We start from the raw sequence: 23,169 nt of genomic DNA on the forward strand, positions 1-23,169 counted from the left end.
ATGTGGCTAGACTTACCACCATTCGAGTACTACTCTCATTGGCGGCCTCACATGGTCTTCTCGTTCATCAAATGGACGTTAAGACGGCTTTCCTGAACAGAGAGCTAAACGAGGAAATCTATATGCAACAGCCAGATGGCTTTGTGATAGATGGTCAGGAAGGAAAGATGTGTAAGTTGTTGAAAACTTTATATGGTCCGAGACAAGCACCTATGAATTGGCATGAGAAGTTTAATACAACTCTAACATCTGTTGGCTTCGTTGTTAATGAAGCTGACAAATGTGTATACTATCGCCATGGTGGATGCAAAGGAGTTATATTGTGCTTGTATGTTGATGACATACTGATATTTGGAACCAACCTCAAAGTGATTGAGGAGGTTAATTCTTTTCTGTCGCAAAACTTTGGGATGAAGGACCTCGGGGTGGCTGATGTTATCTTGAACATCAAGCTTTTGAGAGATGATGAGGGTGGGATTACACTTTTGCAATCCCACTATGTTGAGAAGATTTTGAGTCGCTTTGGATATTCAGGCTGCAAAAATTCTCAAAGACCATATGATCCTAGTGTGCTGACTCGAAAGTTCAAAGGCACATCTATAGATCAATTGAGATTCTCTCAAATTATTGGTTCGCTTATGTATCTAGCTAGCGCAACGAGGCCTAATATCGCGCTTGTTGTGAGCAAACTTAGCCGGTTTGTTGCCAATCCGGGCGATGTTCATTGGCATGTTGTTGAAAGAATTATGCGCTACCTGAAAGGTACTGTCAACCACGGACTTCACTATACGGGATACCCATCGGTACTTGAAGGGTATAGTGATGCGAATTGGATCTCTGATGCTGATGAGATCAAGGCCACTACTGGGTATATGTTTACTCTTGGAGGTGGTGTTGTTTCCTAGAAGTTTTGGCAGCAAACGATCTTAACGAGATCGACAATGGAAGCAGAATTAACAACATTAGACACATCTGGTGTCGAAGCAGAATTTCTTCGAGATCTTTTGATGGACTTGCCTGTGATTGAGAAGCCAGTTCTGGTTGTCCTTATGAACTGCGATAATTAAACAGTTATTGTCAAAGTGAAGAGTTCAAAGGACAACATGAAGTCTAATATGTTGGAATTATGCCCTAGAGGCAATAATAAATGTATAGTTATTATTATAATTCCTGTATCAAGATAATAGTTTATTATCCATGCTATAATTGTATTGAATGAAGACTCATTTACATGTGTGGATACATAGACAAAACACCGTCCCTAGCATGCCTCTAGTTGGCTAGCCAGTTGATCGATGATAATCAGTGTCTTCTGATTATGAACAAGGTGTTGTTGCTTGATAACTGGATCACGTCATTAGGAGAATCACGTGATGGACTAGACCCAAACTAATAGACGTAGCATGTTGAACGTGTCATTTTGTTGCTACTGTTTTCTGCGTGTCAAGTATTTATTCCTATGACCATGAGATCATATAACTCACTGACACCGGAGGAATGCTTTGTGTGTATCAAACGTCGCAACGTAACTGGGTGACTATAAAGATGCTCTACAGGTATCTCCGAAGGTGTTAGTTGAGTTAGTATGGATCAAGACTGGGATTTGTCACTCCGTGTGACGGAGAGGTATCTCGGGGCCCACTCGGTAATACAACATCACACACAAGCCTTGCAAGCAATGTAACTTAGTGTAAGTTACGGGATCTTGTATTACGGAACGAGTAAAGAGACTTGCCGGTAAACGAGATTGAAATAGGTATGCGGATACTGACGATCGAATCTCGGGCAAGTAACATACCGAAGGACAAAGGGAATGACATACGGGATTATACGAATCCTTGGCACTGAGGTTCAAACGATAAGATCTTCGTAGAATATGTAGGATCCAATATGGGCATCCAGGTCCCGCTATTGGATATTGACCGAGGAGTCTCTCGGGTCATGTCTGCATAGTTCTCGAACCCGCAGGGTCTGCACACTTAAGGTTCGACGTTGTTTTATGCGTATTTGAGTTATATGGTTGGTTACCGAATGTTGTTCGGAGTCCCGGATGAGATCACGGACGTCACGAGGGTTTCCGGAATGGTCCGGAAACAAAGATTGATATATAGGATGACCTCATTTGATTACCGGAAGGTTTTCGGAGTTACCGGGAATGTACCGGGAATGACGAATGGGTTCCGGGAGTTCACCGGAGGGGGGCAACCCACTCCGGGGAAGCCCATAGGCATTTGGGGGGGTCACACCAGCCCTTAGTGGGCTGGTGGGACAGCCCACCAATCCCCTATGCGCCAAGAGAGAAAAAAAATCAAAGGAAAGAAAAAAAAAAGGAGAAGTGGGAAGGGGGAAGGACTCCCTCCCACCAAACCAAGTAGGACTCGGTTTGGGGGGGGAGAGTCCTCCCCCCTGGCTCGGCCGACCCCTTGGGGATCCCTTGGACCCCAAGGCAAGGTCCCCCTCCCTCCTCCTATATATATGGGGCTTTTAGGGCAGATTTGAGACGACTTTCTCACGGTTGCCCGACCACATACCTCCATAGTTTTTCCTCTAGATCGCGTTTCTGCGGAGCTCGGGCGGAGCCCTGCTGAGACGAGATCATCACCAACCTCCGGAGCGCCGTCACGCTGCCGGAGAACTCTTCTACCTCTCCGTCTCTCTTGCTGGATCAAGAAGGCCGAGATCATCGTCGAGCTGTACGTGTGTTGAACGCGGAGGTGCCGTCCGTTCGGTACTAGATCGTGGGACTGATCGCGGGATTGTTCGCGGGGCGGATCGAGGGACGTGAGGACGTTCCACTACATCAACCGCGTTCTCTAACGCTTCTGCTGTACGATCTACAAGGGTACGTAGATCACTCATCCCCTCTCGTAGATGGACATCACCATGATAGGTCTTCGTGCGCGTAGGAAAATTTTTGTTTCCCATGCGACGTTCCCCAACATAATAAACATATACGAATGAGATTGAAGTCTGTGAGACGTTTGAGAAACTCTGGAGTGATATCGTTGGTTTACATCCAAACGGCTAAGAATCTGGAAGATCCCTTTACTAAAGGGCTACCACGTGTTGTGATAAATAGTGCATCGAGGGAGATGGGTATGAGAGCCACATGAGTTGCCATGGCAGTAACCCAACCTATATGATCGGAGATCCCGTGAAGTAGGACCTGGGAAAACAAGCGAGTGGTGAATTGAGGAGAGTAACTTTACTAACCCACTCCGTTGGAGATGCAATACTCTCGGATACCGTATGGTAGGATGACTGTCTTAATGTGCTCTAAAGCTTATGTGTAAGCAAGATGCTATCCTACAGAGCGATCTTTGGAGGAACACACCTATATGAGCCCGACTACTGATTACAGTCTATGAGATTGGGGTGATCTCTAGTAAACTCAAGAATAGGCGAAGAGTGTGACTAATATGCTCCACCCGAGGGTTCAGCCTTCGGTAGCCTAGTATCAGTGAGACTTGTGGTGAAGCTTCTTTACGCCAAACTGCCAATTCAAGGCATAGTCCATTGTTCAGTTGTAAAGGAGTGTAGCTGATTGCTCTAGGTGAAGCTCAACCTTAACAGGTCTTGACTGAAATATTGGTATATCAAAACAGTGATTGGAACGAGAAGGACACAATGTGCCCTTTAGATCTGGTGGGGTATTGTTGAAATCTAAGATGGGCCTAAGGCCCATGAGACAATTTCAGAAAATCTCTAAGGGCCCATGTAGGTGGTGGCATGACAAGGTGATGGTGCAAAGTTTAGTCCCACCCCGCTAGTGGAGAAGAAGTTGGACCCATTTATAAGGGTCTCTCTTCTACATGCTATTGGAGAGTGAGAAGAGAAGAGGCCCTCGCGCAATCCTCCTCCGCCGCCCGCCTCGCCACGACGCGTCGCGGGTTGCGGGATTGAGCCGAGTCAAGCTCATACCTATGCAATTATTTTTGCTGGTCAGGAACGGAGAATACGTAACGGATGCGCCGCGATCTGAGACGTCGGATCGTGGGCTGTTACCGACTCGGGCGTGGGTTCAGCCCACATCTCTCCACCCGCCCGCCTATATAAGCAGGGCTAACGCCAACCCTAGCCGCCACGAGATCATATCGCCTCTACCTCACGCGCTCGTTCCTTTGCTGCTGCTGCCGTCGGCGACTTCGTCTCGTTCACCGTATACACGGTCGACGGGAGAACAGAACTTCGAAACCCCGCCTCTCCGGATCCTGTACGAGAGAGGGGCGATTAGGTTTTTGAGGATCGATCATGTGACTGCTCGCCTCCGTCCATCTGCTCCGTCTACGTCCGCGTCGCCCTCATCATCACCATGTCTTCACCAACCAAAGCCGACCGTCTCTCCCATGAGAAGGCCGAAGTCTTGAAGAAGGCGCCAGAGGATGCTGCCGCCACCACCGCTGCTGCTACGGCCAAGTGGCCGATCGGAGGGTACAACTCGTTTATCCCGATTCTATTTATTTTAACCCTAGTAGTAATAACTATATGCGTAGATGGTTTTGCTATATGCATAGTATTTGCTATGTGATTAGTATGTCATGAATCTAGCTAATGTCATGTTAGTAATTATTTCATGGACATGGATTAATCTACTTGAAAAATTGCCTATTTAATCAACACCAACTAGGCGACAAGACAGCCTACAACGGAGATCAAATTGAGGAGCGCGGAGGCGGAGCGGGGAGCACGGAGACTGGGGCGCGCGGAGGCGGAGCCAGCGCGAGCGTACGCTTGTGCGAGGGGCGGCTAGAGTGGTGCGGGCACGTGAGGAGCGGCGGAGCTAGCCGAGGCACGGTGCAGCGAGCGGGGAGGGATGGAGCCAACGTGGGCATACGCTTGCGTGAGGGCGGCGTGAGCGGCACGGGCGCGCGAAGCGCGGCGGAGTTGGCCGGGGCGCGGCGCGTCGAGCGGGGCAGGGTGGAGCCGGCTGGGGCACGGCGTAGCGGGCACGACGAGGCAGAGCCGGCTGCGGAAAGGGCCAGCTCAAGGTACAGCCACGACGATGGGGATAGGTGGAGCCAGCCGATGGTCTCCATCCGTTCCTCCATCGCGGCAGCGGTGGTTTAACTTTAATCTTCTTCACTATACCTAATCAGATTGAGTGGTGGTGCGGCCAGGCTCCGAGATCGATTGGTAGATGGATCGACTGCTCTCTTCTGTAGTCGGAGTTGGATTTGGCTTCGGCCTTCACACTCGAAACTTGACATTAGTACTTTGATAGAAAGAGTAGTATTCGGACACGAGTGCCGCACAAATCGATATTGCAGAGGAAAATTCTTGACTGGCTCAAATCAGCCAATGGCGACAGCGTGCGAAAAATATCCGACTTCAAACCGTCGGATCACACCGGAGCGTGCGATGGCCACAAGTCAATTACGAAGATTTGAATCAAGCAGCTAGCTTGGTAAGCTGCCAACAAAAACTTGCAATCAGTCAAAAAATTACGAAGATTTGATGTGTAAGGATGTTGCGCCTGGACGTCACTGCTAAAAAACTCTGTGACATGCCTTATGCTATGTGTGAGACTTTTTCCAATCTCAACTGGTGAACTTAGAGTCCATGTAGATCCTTCCGTGCCGTTTTTTCCTTTATCTGGCGAATCACAAGCTTCTCGATCCCTAGGAGAGCTCCTTCCAAGAAAATAAGAGCACTGTGCGCTGATTTCATGGTGGACGCCAACTATTATGGTTTTGTCATGACAGATGTCCTCGTGAGATAATTTAGGTGTGAGGCCATCGCAACTACGTGACAGCTTTAACGGGTTGGTCGAAATCGAGAGACGCGAGTTTACCCAGGTTCGGCTCCTCTGGTTGAGGTAAAAGCCTACATCCTGCTTTTAGTGTTATTGATGATGATGATGATCTCGATTACAAGGCCGATATTTCACTACCTCTCGTGTCAAGGGTTTTTAATCTGTCTATCTCTAATGGCTTGTCCCATGTGGGGTGCCTTGCCCCTCCTTATATAAGTTGAAGGGGCAGGCTTACATGTACAACCCTATTAGAACTAGGACTATTCTCTGCTCTATTACAAGCCGAATCCTAATCCGTGTCTGGTTTCTCTTGTGAGGGATTTTTCCTCTTCTCAGGCCTTCTCTATGAGCTGGCCCTCCAGGGCAACTCCATGAGCCGCCTTCCGCCGGGTTGGACACTGGGCCTTAGGCCTTGTTGTCCAGGTCGATCCGGCGAGCGAGGTGACCCATGAGCCGCCAAGTCATGGACCAGGTCATACCTCCTGGCCAGGTCATATCCCCAACATAGATGGTGCAGCTGCAGCCTGAAGTGGGTGAGAAACCTCCGGAACAAGACTCTTGCTGGCAGGGCATCCCAAACCCAGGAACGCGTGCCACCACGTGCTCCACCAGCACCAGCTTCCGAAGATGGCCCACGTGTTCGATGAAGTCCTTCACCACGTCGCTGCTAGCCCACGCGCCCTTGCTCCCCATCTGCGGGCACGGTGCTTGCTCAGGCACGACGGCGACAAGAATGGCGCGGAGGAGGTTCCCTAGCAGGGCGCCGACGTCGGGCGTTGCACACGTGACATGAGGAGCTGTGGTAGTAGGGATGGTCGGGCTTTCTCTGTCTCGGGTGGCTAGAAGAGGAAGAAGATGAGGGACGGGGGAAAGGGGTCTCTTGGCCTCCATCGTGCCACCTTCCCTCCATTTAAACCCCTTAGAGAGGAAGTGGGGTAGTGGGATAAACTGCGCCCACAATCCCCACTACCCCGCATTATGCGGGCGCACTAATCCCAGCAAGGAAACCAAACTGTCTAGCTTGGTCACACGTGGGCCAATGTTGCGGCCTGGCGGGCCCGGCAAGCTGCCCCGTCCCTTCACGTGTGTGGCCCGGTAGCCCCGTCCTTTCATGTGTGTGGCCCGGTAGGTTGCGGTCCGCCAGCCATGGCGGTCCTGCATCACGCGGCGAGTGCATCGTCCCACGTCGATCAGCATCATCGGATCCCGCATGGGGTCTCTGACTCGGCAGGCAGCCGGGAAGCCAAGCTCTCCACTCACAGCAGCAACCCTCACGGAAGATAAGTCGTCGAGGTCCGCCGCCTCAAGCTGGCGGGCCTCCCCGGTTGAGGACTACTATTGGGGGGATGACCCCCAGGTAGGCTCAAGGACACTTGTCCCTTTATCCAAACATCGAGTCCTCTTGCGCCACTCAGTACGGCTCCCCCTAGTCAGCTCCCGTGGCGCGGTCCGGCTTGGCATAAATCCATCACATGGGCCAGCTTCGGTGTGACCCAGCAACCGGGGTTTCAGCACCGGTCCCATCGCTCCATACGACAAGACCAAACCATGACGGTGAGGCGTGGCTACAGTGGCCCCGGTACCAATGGCTAGGTCACGCGTGGCTATAGTGGAGGCGACCGTACCGCTGACCGGAGTCGAATGTGACCAGGCGATGCGGCACTAGGGCTGCATAAATGTCGACCGCTTCATGATGTCGTTGACACATGGATATAGTGGCGGCCAGACAACGGCCCCCCATAGCGACGAGACCATGCAGCCGACGACCCTAGAGGTGACAAGACCCGCTCAACCGATGGGCCCCATGGCCGGCCAAAGAGGCTGCCAACCGGGGCCCACCCCTATTGTCTTCGCATATTGTAAGCCGGAGGGTTGACCTATATATAAAATCCCCAACACCCCTCCTAGCTTGGTACATGAGACTACTTTAGACAATCACACACACACACACGGGAGAGGCACGGAGAGCAAGGCAGTCCCTTCTTCCTCCTTCGGCAAACAACTCAAGAAGCATCATTGTACTACCATCCCCTCATATACTTGATCTGGCAGGGGTGTTACCTCTCTCGGGAGGGCCCCGAACTAGGGTATATCGTGTGTCCTGCACTGCGTCTCTCCAATCTCGCCTTTGAAACCTAGCGATGCACTTTGGCCCCAACCACACTCGATAAGCCACCTCATATCATCTGTCGTGAGAACACCACGACAAGTAGCACTCTGCTTCATAGTTTGTTCTTCAACAGAAAAAACACAATTGTGCATTAGCTTCACAATCCCATAGTTGCGCTTTCCTAAAAAGTGAAAAGCTCAGATATGCTTTTGCATTGTGCTTCTCAAAAAGTGAAACACATGTGTGTTTCGCGGTGAAGTATAATTATGCTTCACAAAAAGTGAAAAGCATAGATGTGCTCCCCATGAAGCATAAATATACTCCCCTAATAGTGGTAAGTATAAATGTGCTTCCAAAAAATTAAAAAACACAACTGTGCTTTCCTGATTTCCGGTTTTCAATTTTTTGTCTTTATATTTTTGCTGTTTTTATTTTCTAGCTTTTCTCCCTTTTTGTTTTTCCTAATATTTTATGGGAAAAATCATTCAAACCTATTGACATGGAATCCAATTTTGAAGATCATGATGCGAGAAACCCGACAACGGTACGTAATTTGGACACATGATTAAAAATATAAAATATTAAAAAAGAATATATGAAAAAACCATGAAACTTACGGGTTATGACAGATGTCATGCAACACACCATTTGTCACAACTAGAGAAGATTGTGGTCTAAGAACATGTGTAGTGATCGATAAGATAGTCTTAAGTCTGGCATGTAATTTAGTAAAAGAATGTCCCTATGAATTATATCTTAACTTTATTTTCAATAACTAGCTATTTCTAAAAATATGGTAAGACATATTATGATAATCTCTTAAATATGAGAAGGGGCCTGTTACGCGTCCGCCAGTGGATCATTTTAAAAGATCCGCCACCTCGTACGCCGTCCAATTGAGTCGTCCCTTACTCGTTTCTATTTTTATGCCACAAGCGTCTTGTTTCAAAGATCATTCTCGCAACAAGATTCCAGTTGTAAAACTTGTTCTTCTGTTTTCTACAACAAAACTCTTGTTGCAAACATAATTCCTGCAACAATATCCCGACATTCCTCTTTTCTATTTTCCTGCCACAAGCGCCTTGTTGCAAAGCTCGTTCCTGCAACAAGATCCTAGTTATAGAACTTATTCTGTTTTTTATGCAACAAGACTCTTGTTGCAAACATAATTCCTACAACAAGGTTCTAGTTGCAAAATTTGCAACATGTCCAACCTCTTCTTTGTATTCTTGCAAAAAGAACACTGTTGCAAAATTGACAACAACATCCCTAACCTCTTCTTCATATACATGCAACAAACCCCTTGTTGCAATTTTATTCAACAAAGAACACGTTGCAGAAAACTTCACCGCATCCCAGCTGCCATTGCAACAAAATCGTTATTGGAGGAACTGTTGTTGCACGCAGTACCGGCTTTTGCAGCTGACCTTGAGGAAGTGGCATACATGCCTATCCACACTAGTGCTCCTCCAGGACGGTGACTTTCGGTGCTCCAGCAGCGGCGTGCCTTGTAGAGGAAAGAGAGAAAGGAGGAGGGATGGGAAGAGGAGGGGCGGGTGACGGAGCAACGACATTTGGTTTGATGCACTGTAGGTAGGAGAACAGGTTGGGGAAGAAGATGTGGATGTGGTATCTTCATTAGAGATAATAAAAAATGAAAGCGATGGTGCACCCTCACGTAGGCACGTGGGGCATAGGGAGGACAAATTCACGGTTTTGACCCTTTTTGCTAACTTTAGCCCGATTTGACCCCATTTGTGAATTTTTTGGATCTGACCCTTTTTCCTACCACCATCGGATGTGGCGGTAGGCATACACACCCTACCGCCATAGGCAGTGACGATAAGGGTCGGGTCAATGCGGATGGTTCCTTCGGGTAAATGGAGTCAGATGACCTCTACCGCCACTGTCTGTGGTGGTAGGATGTGTATGCCTACCATCACAATGGGTGACGGTGGAAAAAAGAATGAGATTCGAAAAAAATTCACAAACAGGGCCAGATCAGGCTAAACTATGTAAAAAGAATCAAAACAACGAAATCGTCTCCGCAAGGAAGACGGTGGACATTTAGCGCGATTGGTTAGAATCTTTTCTAATATGAGAAGGCAAATCTTTTCTTATAATTTATCTCTTTTCAAGTAAATATTTATCATATGTGACACCTTTAAAATAACACCATTTACATGCACTAAGAGCATCTCCAATATGCGCGTTTCAACCAGCGTCCAAAAAACAGATTTACAGGGCGCGGCTAGCTTTTTTTAGCGTGCCGACGAGCGCCGGTTCCAGCAGCCGCAACATATTTTAGCACGCGCGCGGAGCTCCAGCAGACGGTGCAAATTAAAACGCAAAACTAGTCCAACACCCTAAAAATATATGCATAGATTTGATACATAATTCATTTATATAGATAATAAACTAGTCCAACACGATAATATAGATAATAAAACTAGTCCAACACGATAATAAAACTATCATAGATAGATAAAACTACTCCGAGTCGTCACTGTGGGTGTTGTTCGAGGTAGATAGCCATGCGTCCTCCCAACGTTCATCGTCAGAAGTGAAGATGGGCGTTCCACCGTTGTTGACGGCCACATACTGCGATATAGCGAGTAACTTGCGCCGATGCCTGTCCTGCCACTCCTCGCGACGCCTTGCCGTCCTCTCCGCCCAGAAGGCGTTCTCGGCGGCGACGTCCTCCGGGTGGCGCTGACGCCACTCCGTCATGGCTCGCTCGTCCTCCTCGACGACGAGGAGCCGGTGTTCCTGTCGACGGTGCTCCTGACGGTCCTGGTCTGATATCAGACGAGGTGGAGGGGCGAGGTCCTGCACCTGCTCGCGCGTGTAGACATCCTAAAAGTTCATCTGCGCACGAGGCCTCCCTAGACGCCAGGCCCCCACGCTGTACGCGCGGGCGGCCTCGTGCGAGGTTTCGAAGGTGCCGAGGCCGAGGCGAACGTCGCTGGACTTGATCTCGGCGTAGTAGACACCGGAGGGGCGCTCGCGGACGCCGCGGTAGCCCGAGGATCCACGGCGGCGCGACGGCATGATGACAGAGGGAGCGGCAGAGGGAGCGGCGACGAGGGAGCGGCAGAGGGAGTGGCGAAGAGGGAGCGGCAGAGGGAGCGGCGGCGAGGGAGCGGCAGAGGGAGTGTGGCTATGGGCAGCCACGTGACGAGCGCCGCATTTTATAGACGTGCCGAAAGCGGTGCCCCAAATCTAGCGCGCAACCGTCCGCTTTCTCCCGCGCACGCAATAGTTTACCGCACGCTAGTTTCTCGCATCCGTTGAAGCGCACTGTTTCGTCCCTGCGTGCTAAAAGTGCAATTTACCCCGCGCGTATTTTTTTAACGCCGCTGTTGGAGATGGTGTAAGCGGTGAACAAGAACGGCCACACATGGTACCTCTCTGTCAAACTGCAGGGTTTCATTTTCAACCAAGAATATTGTTTTTATATAGGTCAACCCAAGTTTATGCGAGCCCTTGTGGCCCAAGACTGGGCAGCATGGACAGCCACGTGACGAGCGCCGCATTTTATAGGCGTGCCGAAAGCGGTGCATCAAATCTAACGCGCGACCGTCCGCTTTCTCCCGCATGCGCAATAGTTTACCACGCGCGTTAGTTTCCCGCGTCCGTTGTAGCGCGCGATTTCATCCCGACGTGCTAAAAGTGCAATTTAACGCGCGCACGTTTTTTTGACGCCACTGTTAAAATGCTCTAAGCGCTGAACAAGAACGGCTAAACAAGAACGGCCACATAGGGTACCTCTCTGTGTCAAACTGCACGGTTTCACTTTCAACCCAAGAATATTGTTTTTATATAGGTCAACCCAAGTTTATGCGAGCCCTTCTGGCCAAGACTGGGCAGCATGGGGTAAAGCATGGGCCGCCAGCCCGACAGTTGCCTCTCCTCACTGCTTCTGACATGCGCCGTCTCCCGCCGACGGTCGCCGTCCACCTGCAGCCATGCCTCACGCCGGCGGCTACTCCACCCGCCACCGCTGCCAGCGTCAACGTTGCTACGGTGCTCCACCTCATCGAGCGCGCCATATCCTTGGGCGACGTCCGCTACCTCGGCCGTGCCGCGCACGCACTCCTCCTAAAGACGGCGCTCAACCATCACACCCTCCTCTCCAACCGCCTCATCGAGCTCTATGCCATGCTAAACTCCCCCGCGGCCTCCCGCACAGCCTTCGAAGACCTCCCGTACAGGAATGCCCATTCCTACAACAACCTCCTGGCCGCGCTTTCACGCGGCTCCGCCACCCTCCCTGACGCCCTCCACCTGCTCGACGCGATGCCTGCCTCCTCTCGCAACGTCGTATCCTACAACACCATCATCTCGGCCCTCGCGCGGAATGGCCGGCAGGGGGAAGCGCTCCGCGTGTTCGCCCGGTTGGCCAGGGACAGGTGCCTGGGGCCAGAGGTGGCCCTCGACCGTTTTGCAGTGGTCAGCGTGGCGAGCGCATGCGCTGGGATGGGAGCCCTGAGGCCACTCCGAGAGATGCACGGCGCAGTAGTGGTTTCGGGGGTGGAGGTGACGGTCATTATGGCCAATGCAATGGTAGATGCCTACAGCAAGGCTGGGAGGATGGAGGACGCCAGGACGTTGTTCAACCAGATGAGCATCCAGGACACGGTCTCTTGGACATCGATGATTGCAGGGTACTGCCGTGCCAAGAGGCTCGATGAGGCAATCCGTGTATTTCATATGATGCCGGAGCAGGACACAATTGCATGGACGGCACTCATCTCTGGGCACGAGCAGAATGGTGAGGAGGATGCCGCTCTGGATCTTTTTCAACAGATGCTGGTCGAGGGGATGGCACCAACACCGTTCGCTCTGGTGTCATCTCTTGGTGCATGCGCCAAGCTCGGGCTTGTTACTCGAGGAAGGGAAGTGCATGGTTTCATCTTGCGCCGCCGCATCGGTTTAGACCCTTTCAACATTTTCATCCACAATGCCCTCATTGACATGTACTCCAAGTGTGGTGACATGGCGACTGCCATGTTAGTGTTTGCACGGATGTCTGAAAGGGACTTCATCTCCTGGAACTCCATGGTGACAGGGTTCTCGCACAATGGCCAGGGGAAGCAGTCACTTGCCATGTTCAAAAGGATGCTTGATGCTGAAGTGCAGCCAACCTATGTTACTTTTCTTGCTGTCCTAACAGCTTGCAGTCATGCCGGTCTAGTCACTGATGGCCGTCGGATTCTTGAATCAATGCAGTACCATGGTGTTGAACCAAGGGCTGAACACTATGCCTCCTTCATAGATGCTCTTGGTCGGAACCATCAGCTGGAAGAAGCAAGCGAGTTCATCAAAGGTTTGTCATCCAGGATTGGTCCAGGTACAACTGGGTCGTGGGGGGCGCTTCTTGGCGCATGCCGTGTTCACGGCAATACTGAGATTGCAGAGAAAGTGGCGGAGTCCCTCTTCCAGCTGGAGCCTGGGAACAGCGGTCGGTATGTCATGCTGTCAAACATTTACGCAGCAGCAGGTCAGTGGGATGATGCCCGCCGTATTAGGGCAATTATGAAGGAGAAGGGTCTGAGGAAGGACCAAGCTTGCAGTTGGATCGAGGTGCGGAGCGCGAAGCACATGTTTGTTGCTGATGACACATCTCACTGTGAGGCGAATGAGATATATGGGATGCTGGACAGACTTTTTGATTATATGCGTGTTGTAGTGGATCCTGTTGAAGACCAGCTTGCGCTGTGCTCAGAGTGTCATTCCTTCCCAAAGAATCAGCAGAACATGATTGCTATACGAAGCATGCCAGGAGACGTTCACGCTCTGCCTTCAGCATCCTTGAAATGTCAGTGTTCCAGTTCCTAAGGCATGAGACCGCAAAGGAACTTCAGAGCCTAATTTCTTTGCACAGTACTTGAGGCAGCAATCTCAGGAGAACCAGTATGAATTGATCCATTTAAATCGCCTTACCCACCACTTCAGCATGCTACTAAACACTTCTAGCAACACATGGAAGTATGTGTGTTATATGCCAGCAATCCGTATACAGTTCAGTATTTGCTAAGTTGTTGGATATCTGTTTGACTTATTTCTGTGGAAAAAGGGATATGTATTCATTGAAGTAGAAGTGAGCTAGGACTTCTGCCAACAATGGTTATATTTTCTGTTACTTCTACTGATCCTGACTCGAATTATGATTATATAGTTTGGACAAGTCGGTGTTGCCTACATCGTGGATCATTGTTCCGCTGTGCAAGTCAATTTTCCTGACAAACAGGTGAGTGACAGTATGTCTGAAACTACTTCTGCGAAGCCTTTTGCTCAGATAAATCAATTGAATGATGTTGCTGTGGCTGCAATGTTTATTACCAAAGCCGGTTTTATGATCAAAGCAGTGACTGCAACCATTTCATAGTTGAAATGTGGTGGCATTGAGAAACGATGACCCCTATAGTAGTGGGCTGGGATCAGGTGACTTGCCTTCAGGCAGTCACCCCGTAACATGCGGTCACTTATCCAGCGTTGCTTTTTCATCCAACGGACATCAGACATCAAAGTGAGAAAAACAAACACTTAGCTGTTTCGCATGAGACGCACCAGCGGACAACGGCCTATAACTGAAAATACTACTCCATCTGTTTCTAAACTGTTCAGAGCGGAGTATTTTTTTTAGAGATTTCGCTATAAATTACTTTCAGTATTCTTTTTAGAGATTTCGCTATCAATTACTTTCTTCGTTCCTGAATATAAGTCTTACACTCTGTGTCCCTCGCGTGTTCTGTGTCCGCATCTGTGTCCATGCGGAGGAGGCTCCGTCGTTAGCAGACGCCGATGGCGGCTCACCTCCTCCGCATGCACCCGCGCCGACCGCGGCACGGCCGGCACCGGAATCCTCTCCGGATCCAGATGCCAGCCGTGCCGGCAGCGTCACATCGGGGTAAGGGAGCGGCACGCGGTGCTCCCAGTGCCACCACGCTTGGTGCACCGGGACGCTCACACGCTGGCGAGGCCGGTGGGAAGACGGCGGCGGGGAGATGGCGCCGGGTAGAGCGGGGCCTTGCCCTTGTTTGGGAAGCCGTCGGCCATGGTGCTAGGGTTTTGGTCGCCGAGGAGATGGCTGGATGTGGACTGGCAGGGTTCTGAAAGCAGATGACGGAATCCACCGCACGCTCGGATTAAAAAAAGTCGGCCACGATCGCTGATGTATGGGTCCGAGGATGGTGGCCGTCATAAATAGTATTGACCGCGGTGGTTGGGGGCGGACAACGAGAGGGCGCGCGCGTGTCCGCTTCGCGTCCGCGTCGATGCATTTCAGTCCTAAATTTGGGTCGGAAATGGGTTGGTCCATTGGAGTTGCTCTTACTTCATCTGTTTTTGACTATAAGTCTTATGTTTTTATATGAACTATATACAAATGCATATAAATATATTTTACAATGTAGATTCAGCAATTTTGCTCTGTATGTAGTCCGTATAGATTTATTTATTTTGCTTCACATGTAGTCCATAATGAAATCTCTATTGTTTGTTTTGATGACACGAATACACACAAATCATGGTCTAGCGATGCAAACTATTTATGTCGATGCAGACAGAGAACACGCGCGGGACATAGAGTGTAAGACATATATTCAGGAACGGAGAAAGTAATTTATAGTGAAATCTCTAAAAAAAATACCGAAAGTAATTGATAGCGAAATCTCTAAAAAAAATTAATCCGCTCTGAATAGTTTAGAAACAGATGGAGTAGTATTTTCAGTTATAGGCCATTGTCCGCTCGTGCGTCTCATGCGAAACAACTAAGTGTTTGTTTTTCTCACTTTAATGTCTGATGTCCGTTGGATGAAAAAGCAGGATAAGTGACCGCATGTTACGGGGTGACTGGCTGAAGGCAAGTCACCTGATCCGAGTCCTATAGTAGTGGTATAAGGAAATTTACTCCCTTTAGATCGAATAGTTCAAGAGATACATACTGGTGTTATCTTAGGAGTGCCAGGTGAGATAAATGATGAGGTTAACGAGAGAGAAGTCGGAAAAAAGGGTTACCTTATTTTAATTAATAGATGATCTCTTAGCAACCATGTCTCTCACCACATGTTTAGGTATATCTTTATTTTTGAAACATATTTAGGTATATCTAGTTACTAGAGATGAGATTAATGAATAGTCCATTATACATCATATTTTTATTGCCTTCTCTAGATTACGTGATAGGTTTAAATAAAACTAACTTATCAATCATTATACATGCCCAAAATTAATGTTTGTTCGATGAATCATGATCGCCAAGAAGGGTGAGGCTTACCATTACTAAAAACACATAGCAAACTAGAACACGTGTGAAATAATGAAAAAAAAAGATTATTAACAACGAGTATATGCCATCAATAGTTAAGTTTATATTGTCTCGTTTGATTTCCAAGACTATCTTCACCTTGTCTTACATGGATGCATGTACCCACCTAACAAGACAACCTGAAGATAACCCCTATCTCAAAACTACTAACAAATCTAACCAACTATGATCTCTATTTTCCTATGTGAATATATAAATATATACATGTACACATGCATATTTTCTTATGCTTATTATCCATATATGCATTTTCTCCAGCAAGCTCCCAAAATCGCCAGTTAATTTCTTCTGCTAATAGAATAATTCACCGCTGCCTTCAGGTATGCTATGCAAGGCAGGCCGCCACCCTCTACAGCAACCGATCTCCTCCTGCTGCTGATCTTCTGATCCTCTTCGCATGAGAGCCACCATGTCCTCCAGGGAGACGGCCTGGTCGTCCTTGCCCAGCATCCTCCTGAGCTCCTGCTTGCTGATGACCAGCTTCACCCTCATGACGGCGCCAGGGTCAGCGGCGGGGGAAGGCAACTTCACATCGGAGGGGAACAAGCGATGCAGCTGCCCCATGTTGCCCACCCGGACGTCGAGGTGTTGCTTCTGCGCCCGGAGTGCGGCGTCGGCATCGGAGCTGGAGACGCGTGCGGGGGCGCCCTTAGAGAGGGGTGGCGGGAGCGCCTTGAGGTTCTCGCCGTCGACGACGCTCATCACCTTGATCTCCTTTCTTCCTTGGATCACCAGGCAGTTTCCCATGTCCGACGATGAGCTGAGCTGGGAGCAGATTGGTGGTGAGCTACGAGGGAAACACGCGCAGTGGAAAGATCACAATTCGCAAGTGCTCGTGTGCCAGTGTGTCTCTCTAAGTGGGGGGTTGGACGGACCAGTGGAGTGCTCTATTTAAAGAAGTGATGGTAGACAATGTCCAAAATTTTAAGAGCTTATTTCACGAATGCCACTGCTCCACTTACTTTCATTTTTGTGACAAATTCTATTTTCGTTTTAATAAAGCAGCCTTGGACCTTGACCAACCTAAGTGTACTGAAGTTGCCTCCTCGGTACAACAGCAAGCTAGAACTACTAGAACATCTACAGCCGCATATATGGCAAATATGAGCTCTCCCATGTGTTCGTGGCATAACACATGGTGTGTCCGCAGACAAGGCACGGTCACACCTTATATTTTGTCCGCCATAATCGTGTTTCATGAGATAGGCACCTCTGAAGAGCGCGTGAAAATTACCCCTCTTCTCAATACCCAATAGTACTAAGAGCAATTTTAACTGGTCGACCTAAGCGGACGTCCGGTTTTCGTCCATTTGGGTCGGCAACGCGCCCAATGCATCGACCTATATTTGTCCGCATGGCCGGCTAGTCACCGGTTTTCAACAAATAGAAATATTTTGAATATTTTTCAAAAGCAAATAATATAGCATAGTTTCATAATCAAAAATAAAATATAGCAAAGTTTACAAGCCTAACAAAAATAAAATTATCTACAAGATACACCTATTGATTGCCAACATGATCCCACATATGCTCAACCAAATCATCTTGCAACCGAATATAAGTTTTCGAATCACATATTTCATGATGAAATTGGATGAAGTGGACAAACAATGCCGCTTTTTCGCCATGCCGAGGCACCACATTGTCACCCTGAAACTCAAACCCTTATTTGTGGAGACGTTCCGGGCGCTCATCCTCTATGATCATATTGTGCATGATAACACAAGCAGTCATCACTTTCCACAACTTCTTGGTGCTCCAAGTTCTAACAGGATACTGGACTATGCCCCATCGAGATTTCAGAACACCAAAGGCACGCTCGACATCCTTCCTGGCAGTCTCTTGCTCTTGGGCAAATATTTTCCTCTTCTCTCCAACAGGATTGGAGATTGTCTTCACAATAGTGGTCCACTATGGATAGATTCCGTCAGCTAGATAGTATCATTTGTTGTAGTTGTGATCGTTGATGTTAACATTGATCGGCGGGTTGTTGCCTTCGGCAAGCCTTGCAAACACCGGCGATCGTTGAAGCACGTTGATATCATTGTGCGATCCGGCCACGCCAAAGAAAGAATGCCAGATCCAGAGATCTTGAGAGGCCACGGCCTCAAGTATGACAGTGCAAGCCTTGACATGGCCCTTGTACTGGCCTTGCCAAGCAGAAGGGCAATTCTTCCACACCCAGTGCATGCAGTCTATGCTGCCAAGCATCCCTGGGAAGCCCCGACTGGCATTGGTCGCCGACAAACGGGTTGTGTCTGCATCAGTCGGCTCTCTCAAGTACTCAGGGCCAAACACTGCAATCACAGCCTTGCAGAATCTGTACAACGATTCTAGGCACGTAGACTCACTCATACAGACGTACTCATCGATAAGATCACCGCGTACTCCATAAGCAAGCATCCGGATGGCTGCAGCGCATTTCTGATAAGATGAGAAGCCAATCTTTCCAATGGCATCCTCTTTGCACTCGAAGTAGTCATCGAATCCGACCACCCCCTCTCGAATCCGTTTGAAAACATGCCTGGCCATACGGAAACAACGCTGGAATTTTTTATGTTTGGACAGCGGATTGCTTGTGTCAAAGTAGTCCTTCCATAGAAGGAAATGGCCGATCTCTCGGTTGCGATTCAACGCCGGAACATGCCCCAGAATCGAGCCCCGGAACAACGTCCGATGCCTATTAATGTGGTCATGGACCAACACGGCAAGCAGCATTTCCTCATCGTCAGATGACGAATCGTCGGATTCGCACAAAACATTATGGAAAAAGAACTCATCGGCGTAGTCCATTTGTACCTTGAGGCAAACTATCGAACAACTTGCGGGCGTGGACGACGAAACTGACCGATGATAGCGGATTGGGGTCGGGGAAGCTGTGGTGCCCCGGCGGTGATGCGACCGACAACGTGGGTAGGCGTTGGGGAGGTACGGGAGGATGCCGCTGGAACTGGGCGACGACGGCGAGGGGGCTGGGGGCGAGGCGAGGCGAGGGCTAGTTGTTGGCGCTATCGGTAGGGGTGGAGAACGACCAAAGTGCCACCGACTGGCGGGTCAGCGAACAAAGAAAGCGCGTGTCGCCCGCGTTCGCTTTGTATCCGTGTCGACCCAAATCAGGCTCAAAATTGGGCCGGAAATGGATCGACAGGCGGACGAAAAGCGAACGCGCGTCTGTTTGGATCAGCGCGTTGGACCGTCTTTTCAGTCCGCGCGGACCCAAACGGACGGCAGCGGATGAAATGGATCTCCCCGTTGGAGTTTCTCTAACGTCCAACAACGCAAGTCAAAGCCCATCTGACACCCATGAGTGCAACAATCCGAGGAAGATTCGTGAAGGAGGGTCGACTATCATCCTTATAGGTTAGAATGTGGAAGAGGATATCTTTTAAAGAGGTCCAAAACTTACTCTGTTAGCGGGATGGTATAAACTCTCACCAGCTAATCATGACATCCACATGTGTTCTTAGAGATTTTTTTGAAATTGTTAGATGACCCTAAAACCACCATATATATGAACACATTAGCATGCATTCATGTGGGCCCAACATCTTGGGGGCAGCCCTAGATGTTGTGCTTGTGCTATCTTCTGTAGAATGTAGTGGGGCTAAGAATCATGAAATATCATCCCAATTTTTTCATGTAGTGTATCTTTGTTGGGTTATGCGTGTTGCTTTAAATGGTCTACATAAGTAGGTTTCCAAAACTATTACTCCCTCTGTAAACTAATGTAAAAGTGTTTAGATTACTAAAATAGTGTTATAAATGCTTTTATATTAATTTACGGAGGGAGTATATTTGAACATGTATGATAATCTATACATGAGTGCAAAACACCTGTTTGGTTAATTTTTTAGAGACCTCGCCTTTCAGTCGTCTCGAGTATGACCATAATTATCACAAAATCAAGCTTTACATTTAGCGCCATTAGCTACTTATTGGTGTGTCAACTTGATTATGCAAAACCCAAAAAGAACAGATTATAGTAAAGTGACTTAAGCATTATATTACCATTTTTCTTGTAGCATGAATTTGCATGCAAGCAAACAAAAATAACTCTCTTTGCACAAAGTTAAGTTTATTTTTCATAACATGGTAAGAGCATCTACAACCGAATTTGACAAATCCGACCCCTCAAATGTCTATGGGCAAAATCGGTCGGCCTCAAATTTCCTTTTTTCACAACCGGACAGCTCATTTAGCATACGTCAGTCATACAACTGCGTAAATGATGCATTTATACACATCGTCCGACTACTACATCAAGACATGTCACCGGACTATCAAAATTTGGCATGTTTAACCTACATGTTAGCTATGGAGAAGATGACCCATGGCTGCCCTTGCTCTTCCTGCCACCCATGCCATCCTTCCACGGAAGTAGCGATCGAAAACGCAGTATAGATCGAGCCATATCTGGTTATTGCTGGAGCTGTCCAACCCGTCACTGTCCTCCTTCTCCTCCTTGGGGGCAGTCCGGCCATGGCACGAACGACCAAATTCTGTTCTCGGGCCAAGGCGCGCATGTTCCTTCGATGCTGCTTCTTTACAATATAGGCGCAGATGGCTTCCTCCTTTGTGGTAGCCCGCACCACTGCATTAGACACCTCCATCGCTGCTATTTAAGCGGCGAGGCGGACCTCGAACACCCTCATCCTTTCCATCCCACGACGGGAACACTGGTCCCGGTAGCACTCCACTAGTGGAAAACGGGCCTTTGGCCTGGACCCTTTAGTCCCGGCCTCCCTCTGGGCCGGGACTAAAGGCCCGGCCACGTCGCCCCAAATCGCAATACCGTCCACGAGGCTTTGGTCCCGTCCCTTAAGGAGCCTTTAGTCCCGGTTTGTGTCTCAAACCGGGACTAAAGGGCTACGCAGTGTGCAGCCCGCATGTGCGCCACCTTTAGTCCCGGTTTGTGTCTCAAACCGGGACTAAAGTCCTGTGCCTATATATAGCACATCCCCCTCTCCCCTCTTCCTTGCATTTTTCTTGGATAGAAGAGTGTGGGTGTGTGCTAGCTCTCCATTTTTTATGCACTAGAGGTGTTTGTTGAAATGTGTGTTAGAGCGATGCCGCTTCAGTTCACCGAACACAACTACGATATGAGATGCCCGAGCCACGCTTAAACCTCTTCCTCTTTATTTCTACTTATTCTAAAAGGTTAGCAACTATATTTCCTCGTTTAGACCGTGCGGTACTAATTTTTAGGATCGTGATTGTATTTGATATACTGTCGTATAACGCAGATGAGCCATCCATGGATGTACGGTGATCGACGCACAACCGCTTACAGAGAAGGCGTGCATTCTTTTCGAGATGCAGCCGATGCGAACAAGCATGGTGGTGGCTATATGTTTTGTCCATGTGTTGAATGTCGGAATGAGAAGGATTACACTTCCTCAAGAGTCATTCAGAGCCACCTGCTTCGGTCCGGTTTTATGTCGGGCTATAATGTTTGGACCAAGCACGGAGAAAGAGGGGTTATGATGGAAGACGACGATGAAGAAGAAGAGAACGATGATGACAACTACCGATCTATGTTCCCTGAGTATGCTGATACCGCAATGGAAGACAATGAAGAAGAAGATCGGGATGAAGAACGGGAACCAGATGAGCCCGCTGATGATCTTGACCGGGTCATTTCTGATGCACGGCGAGGTTGCGACACAGAAAAGGAGAGGTTGCAGTTCGAGAAGATGTTACAGGACCACAACAAATTGTTGTACCCAACTTGTGAAGATGGCCAGAAGAAGCTGGGTAGCACACTGGAATTGCTGAAGTGGAAGGCAGAGACCGCTGTGACTGACTCGTCATTTGAAAAGTTGCTGGTACTGATGAAGAAGATGCTTCCAAGAAAGAACGAATTGCCCGCCAGCACGTACGAAGCAAAGAAGCTTGTCTGCCCTCTAGGATTAGACGTGCAGAAGATACATGCATGCCCTAATGACTGCATCCTCTACCGCGGTGAGAAGTACGAGAATATGGATAAATGCCCGGTATGCACTGCATTGCAGTATAAGATCAGAAAAGACGACCCTGGTGATATTGAGGGCGAGCCACCCAGGAAGAGGGTTCCTGCCAAGGTGATGTGGTATGCTCCTATAATACCACAGTTGAAACGTCTGTTCAGAAATAAAGATCATGCGAAGTTGTTGCGATGGCACATGGAAGATCGTATGAAAGACGATAAGTTGAGGCACACCGCTGATGGTCGGCAGTGGAGAAACATTGAGAGAGAGTTCCCGAGATTTGCAGCTGACGCAAGGAACTTATGGTTAGGTCTGAGTACAGATGGCATGAATCCTTTTGGGGAGCAGAGTTGCAGTCACAGCACCTGGCCCGTTACTCTATGTATCTACAACCTTCCTCCTTGGTTGTGCATGAAGTGGAAGTTCATTATGATGCCAGTGCTTATCCAAGGTCCAAAGCAACCCGGCAACGATATTGATGTGTACCTAAGGCCATTAGTTGATGAACTTTTACAGCTGTGGGCCAAACCAGGTGTACGTGTGTGGGACGAGCACAAACAAGAGGAATTTGACCTTCGAGCGTTGCTTTTCGTAACCATCAATGATTGGCCTGCTCTTAGTAACATTTCAGGACAGTCAAACAAGGGATACAATGCATGCACGCACTGTTTGGATCAGACAGAAAGTATATATCTGGACAAATTAGGAAGAATGTGTACCCGTACAATCGTCGTTTTCTTCCGCCCAAGCATCCCTTAAAGAAAAAAGGCAAGCATTTCAATGGCAAGGCAGAACCCCGGGGGAAGCCTGTCATCCGTACTAGTGCTGAAGTATTTGATATGGTCAAAGATTTAAAAGTAATCTTTGGAAAGGGTCCTGGCAGCCAACCTGTTCCTAACGGCCCTGATAAGCGCGTACCCATGTGGAAGAAGAAATCTATATTTTTGGAGCTACCCTACTGGGAAGTCCATGAGGTCCGCTCGGCAATCGACGTGATGCATCTGACGAA

At 48.8% G+C, this 23,169-nt stretch overlaps 2 protein-coding genes and 1 pseudogene across 2 annotated transcripts; 1 reads left to right on the top strand and 2 right to left on the bottom strand.

Annotated features, from left to right (window-relative positions):
- Positions 1-10,352: 10,352 nt before the first annotated feature.
- LOC123396616 lies at positions 10,353-10,913 on the bottom strand (annotated as a pseudogene).
- Positions 10,914-11,730: 817 nt separating this feature from the next.
- Positions 11,731-14,547, top strand: LOC123395381 (pentatricopeptide repeat-containing protein At2g13600-like). The gene has a single exon (XM_045090372.1). The coding sequence runs from the start codon at positions 11,790-11,792 to the stop codon at positions 13,701-13,703; it is 1,914 nt and encodes a 637-aa protein (XP_044946307.1). The 5' UTR covers positions 11,731-11,789; the 3' UTR covers positions 13,704-14,547.
- A 1,670-nt stretch (positions 14,548-16,217) lies between these two features.
- Positions 16,218-17,177, bottom strand: LOC123396028. Its single transcript, XM_045091058.1, has one exon. It carries the CDS (start codon positions 16,939-16,941, stop codon positions 16,486-16,488), a length of 456 nt encoding a protein of 151 aa, XP_044946993.1. The 5' UTR covers positions 16,942-17,177; the 3' UTR covers positions 16,218-16,485.
- Between the last annotated feature and the right edge of the window lie 5,992 nt (positions 17,178-23,169).

This window comes from Hordeum vulgare, chromosome 5H (genome assembly GCF_904849725.1).
Source record: "Hordeum vulgare subsp. vulgare chromosome 5H, MorexV3_pseudomolecules_assembly, whole genome shotgun sequence".
Lineage (NCBI taxonomy): Eukaryota > Viridiplantae > Streptophyta > Magnoliopsida > Poales > Poaceae > Hordeum > Hordeum vulgare.

What these genes read in the sequence shown, in the direction of transcription:
- LOC123395381 (XM_045090372.1), top strand. Translation starts at nt 11,790, where the DNA reads ATGCGCCGTCTCCCGCCGACGGTCGCCGTCCACCTGCAGCCATGCCTC.
- LOC123396028 (XM_045091058.1), bottom strand. Translation starts at nt 16,941, where the DNA reads ATGGGAAACTGCCTGGTGATCCAAGGAAGAAAGGAGATCAAGGTGATG.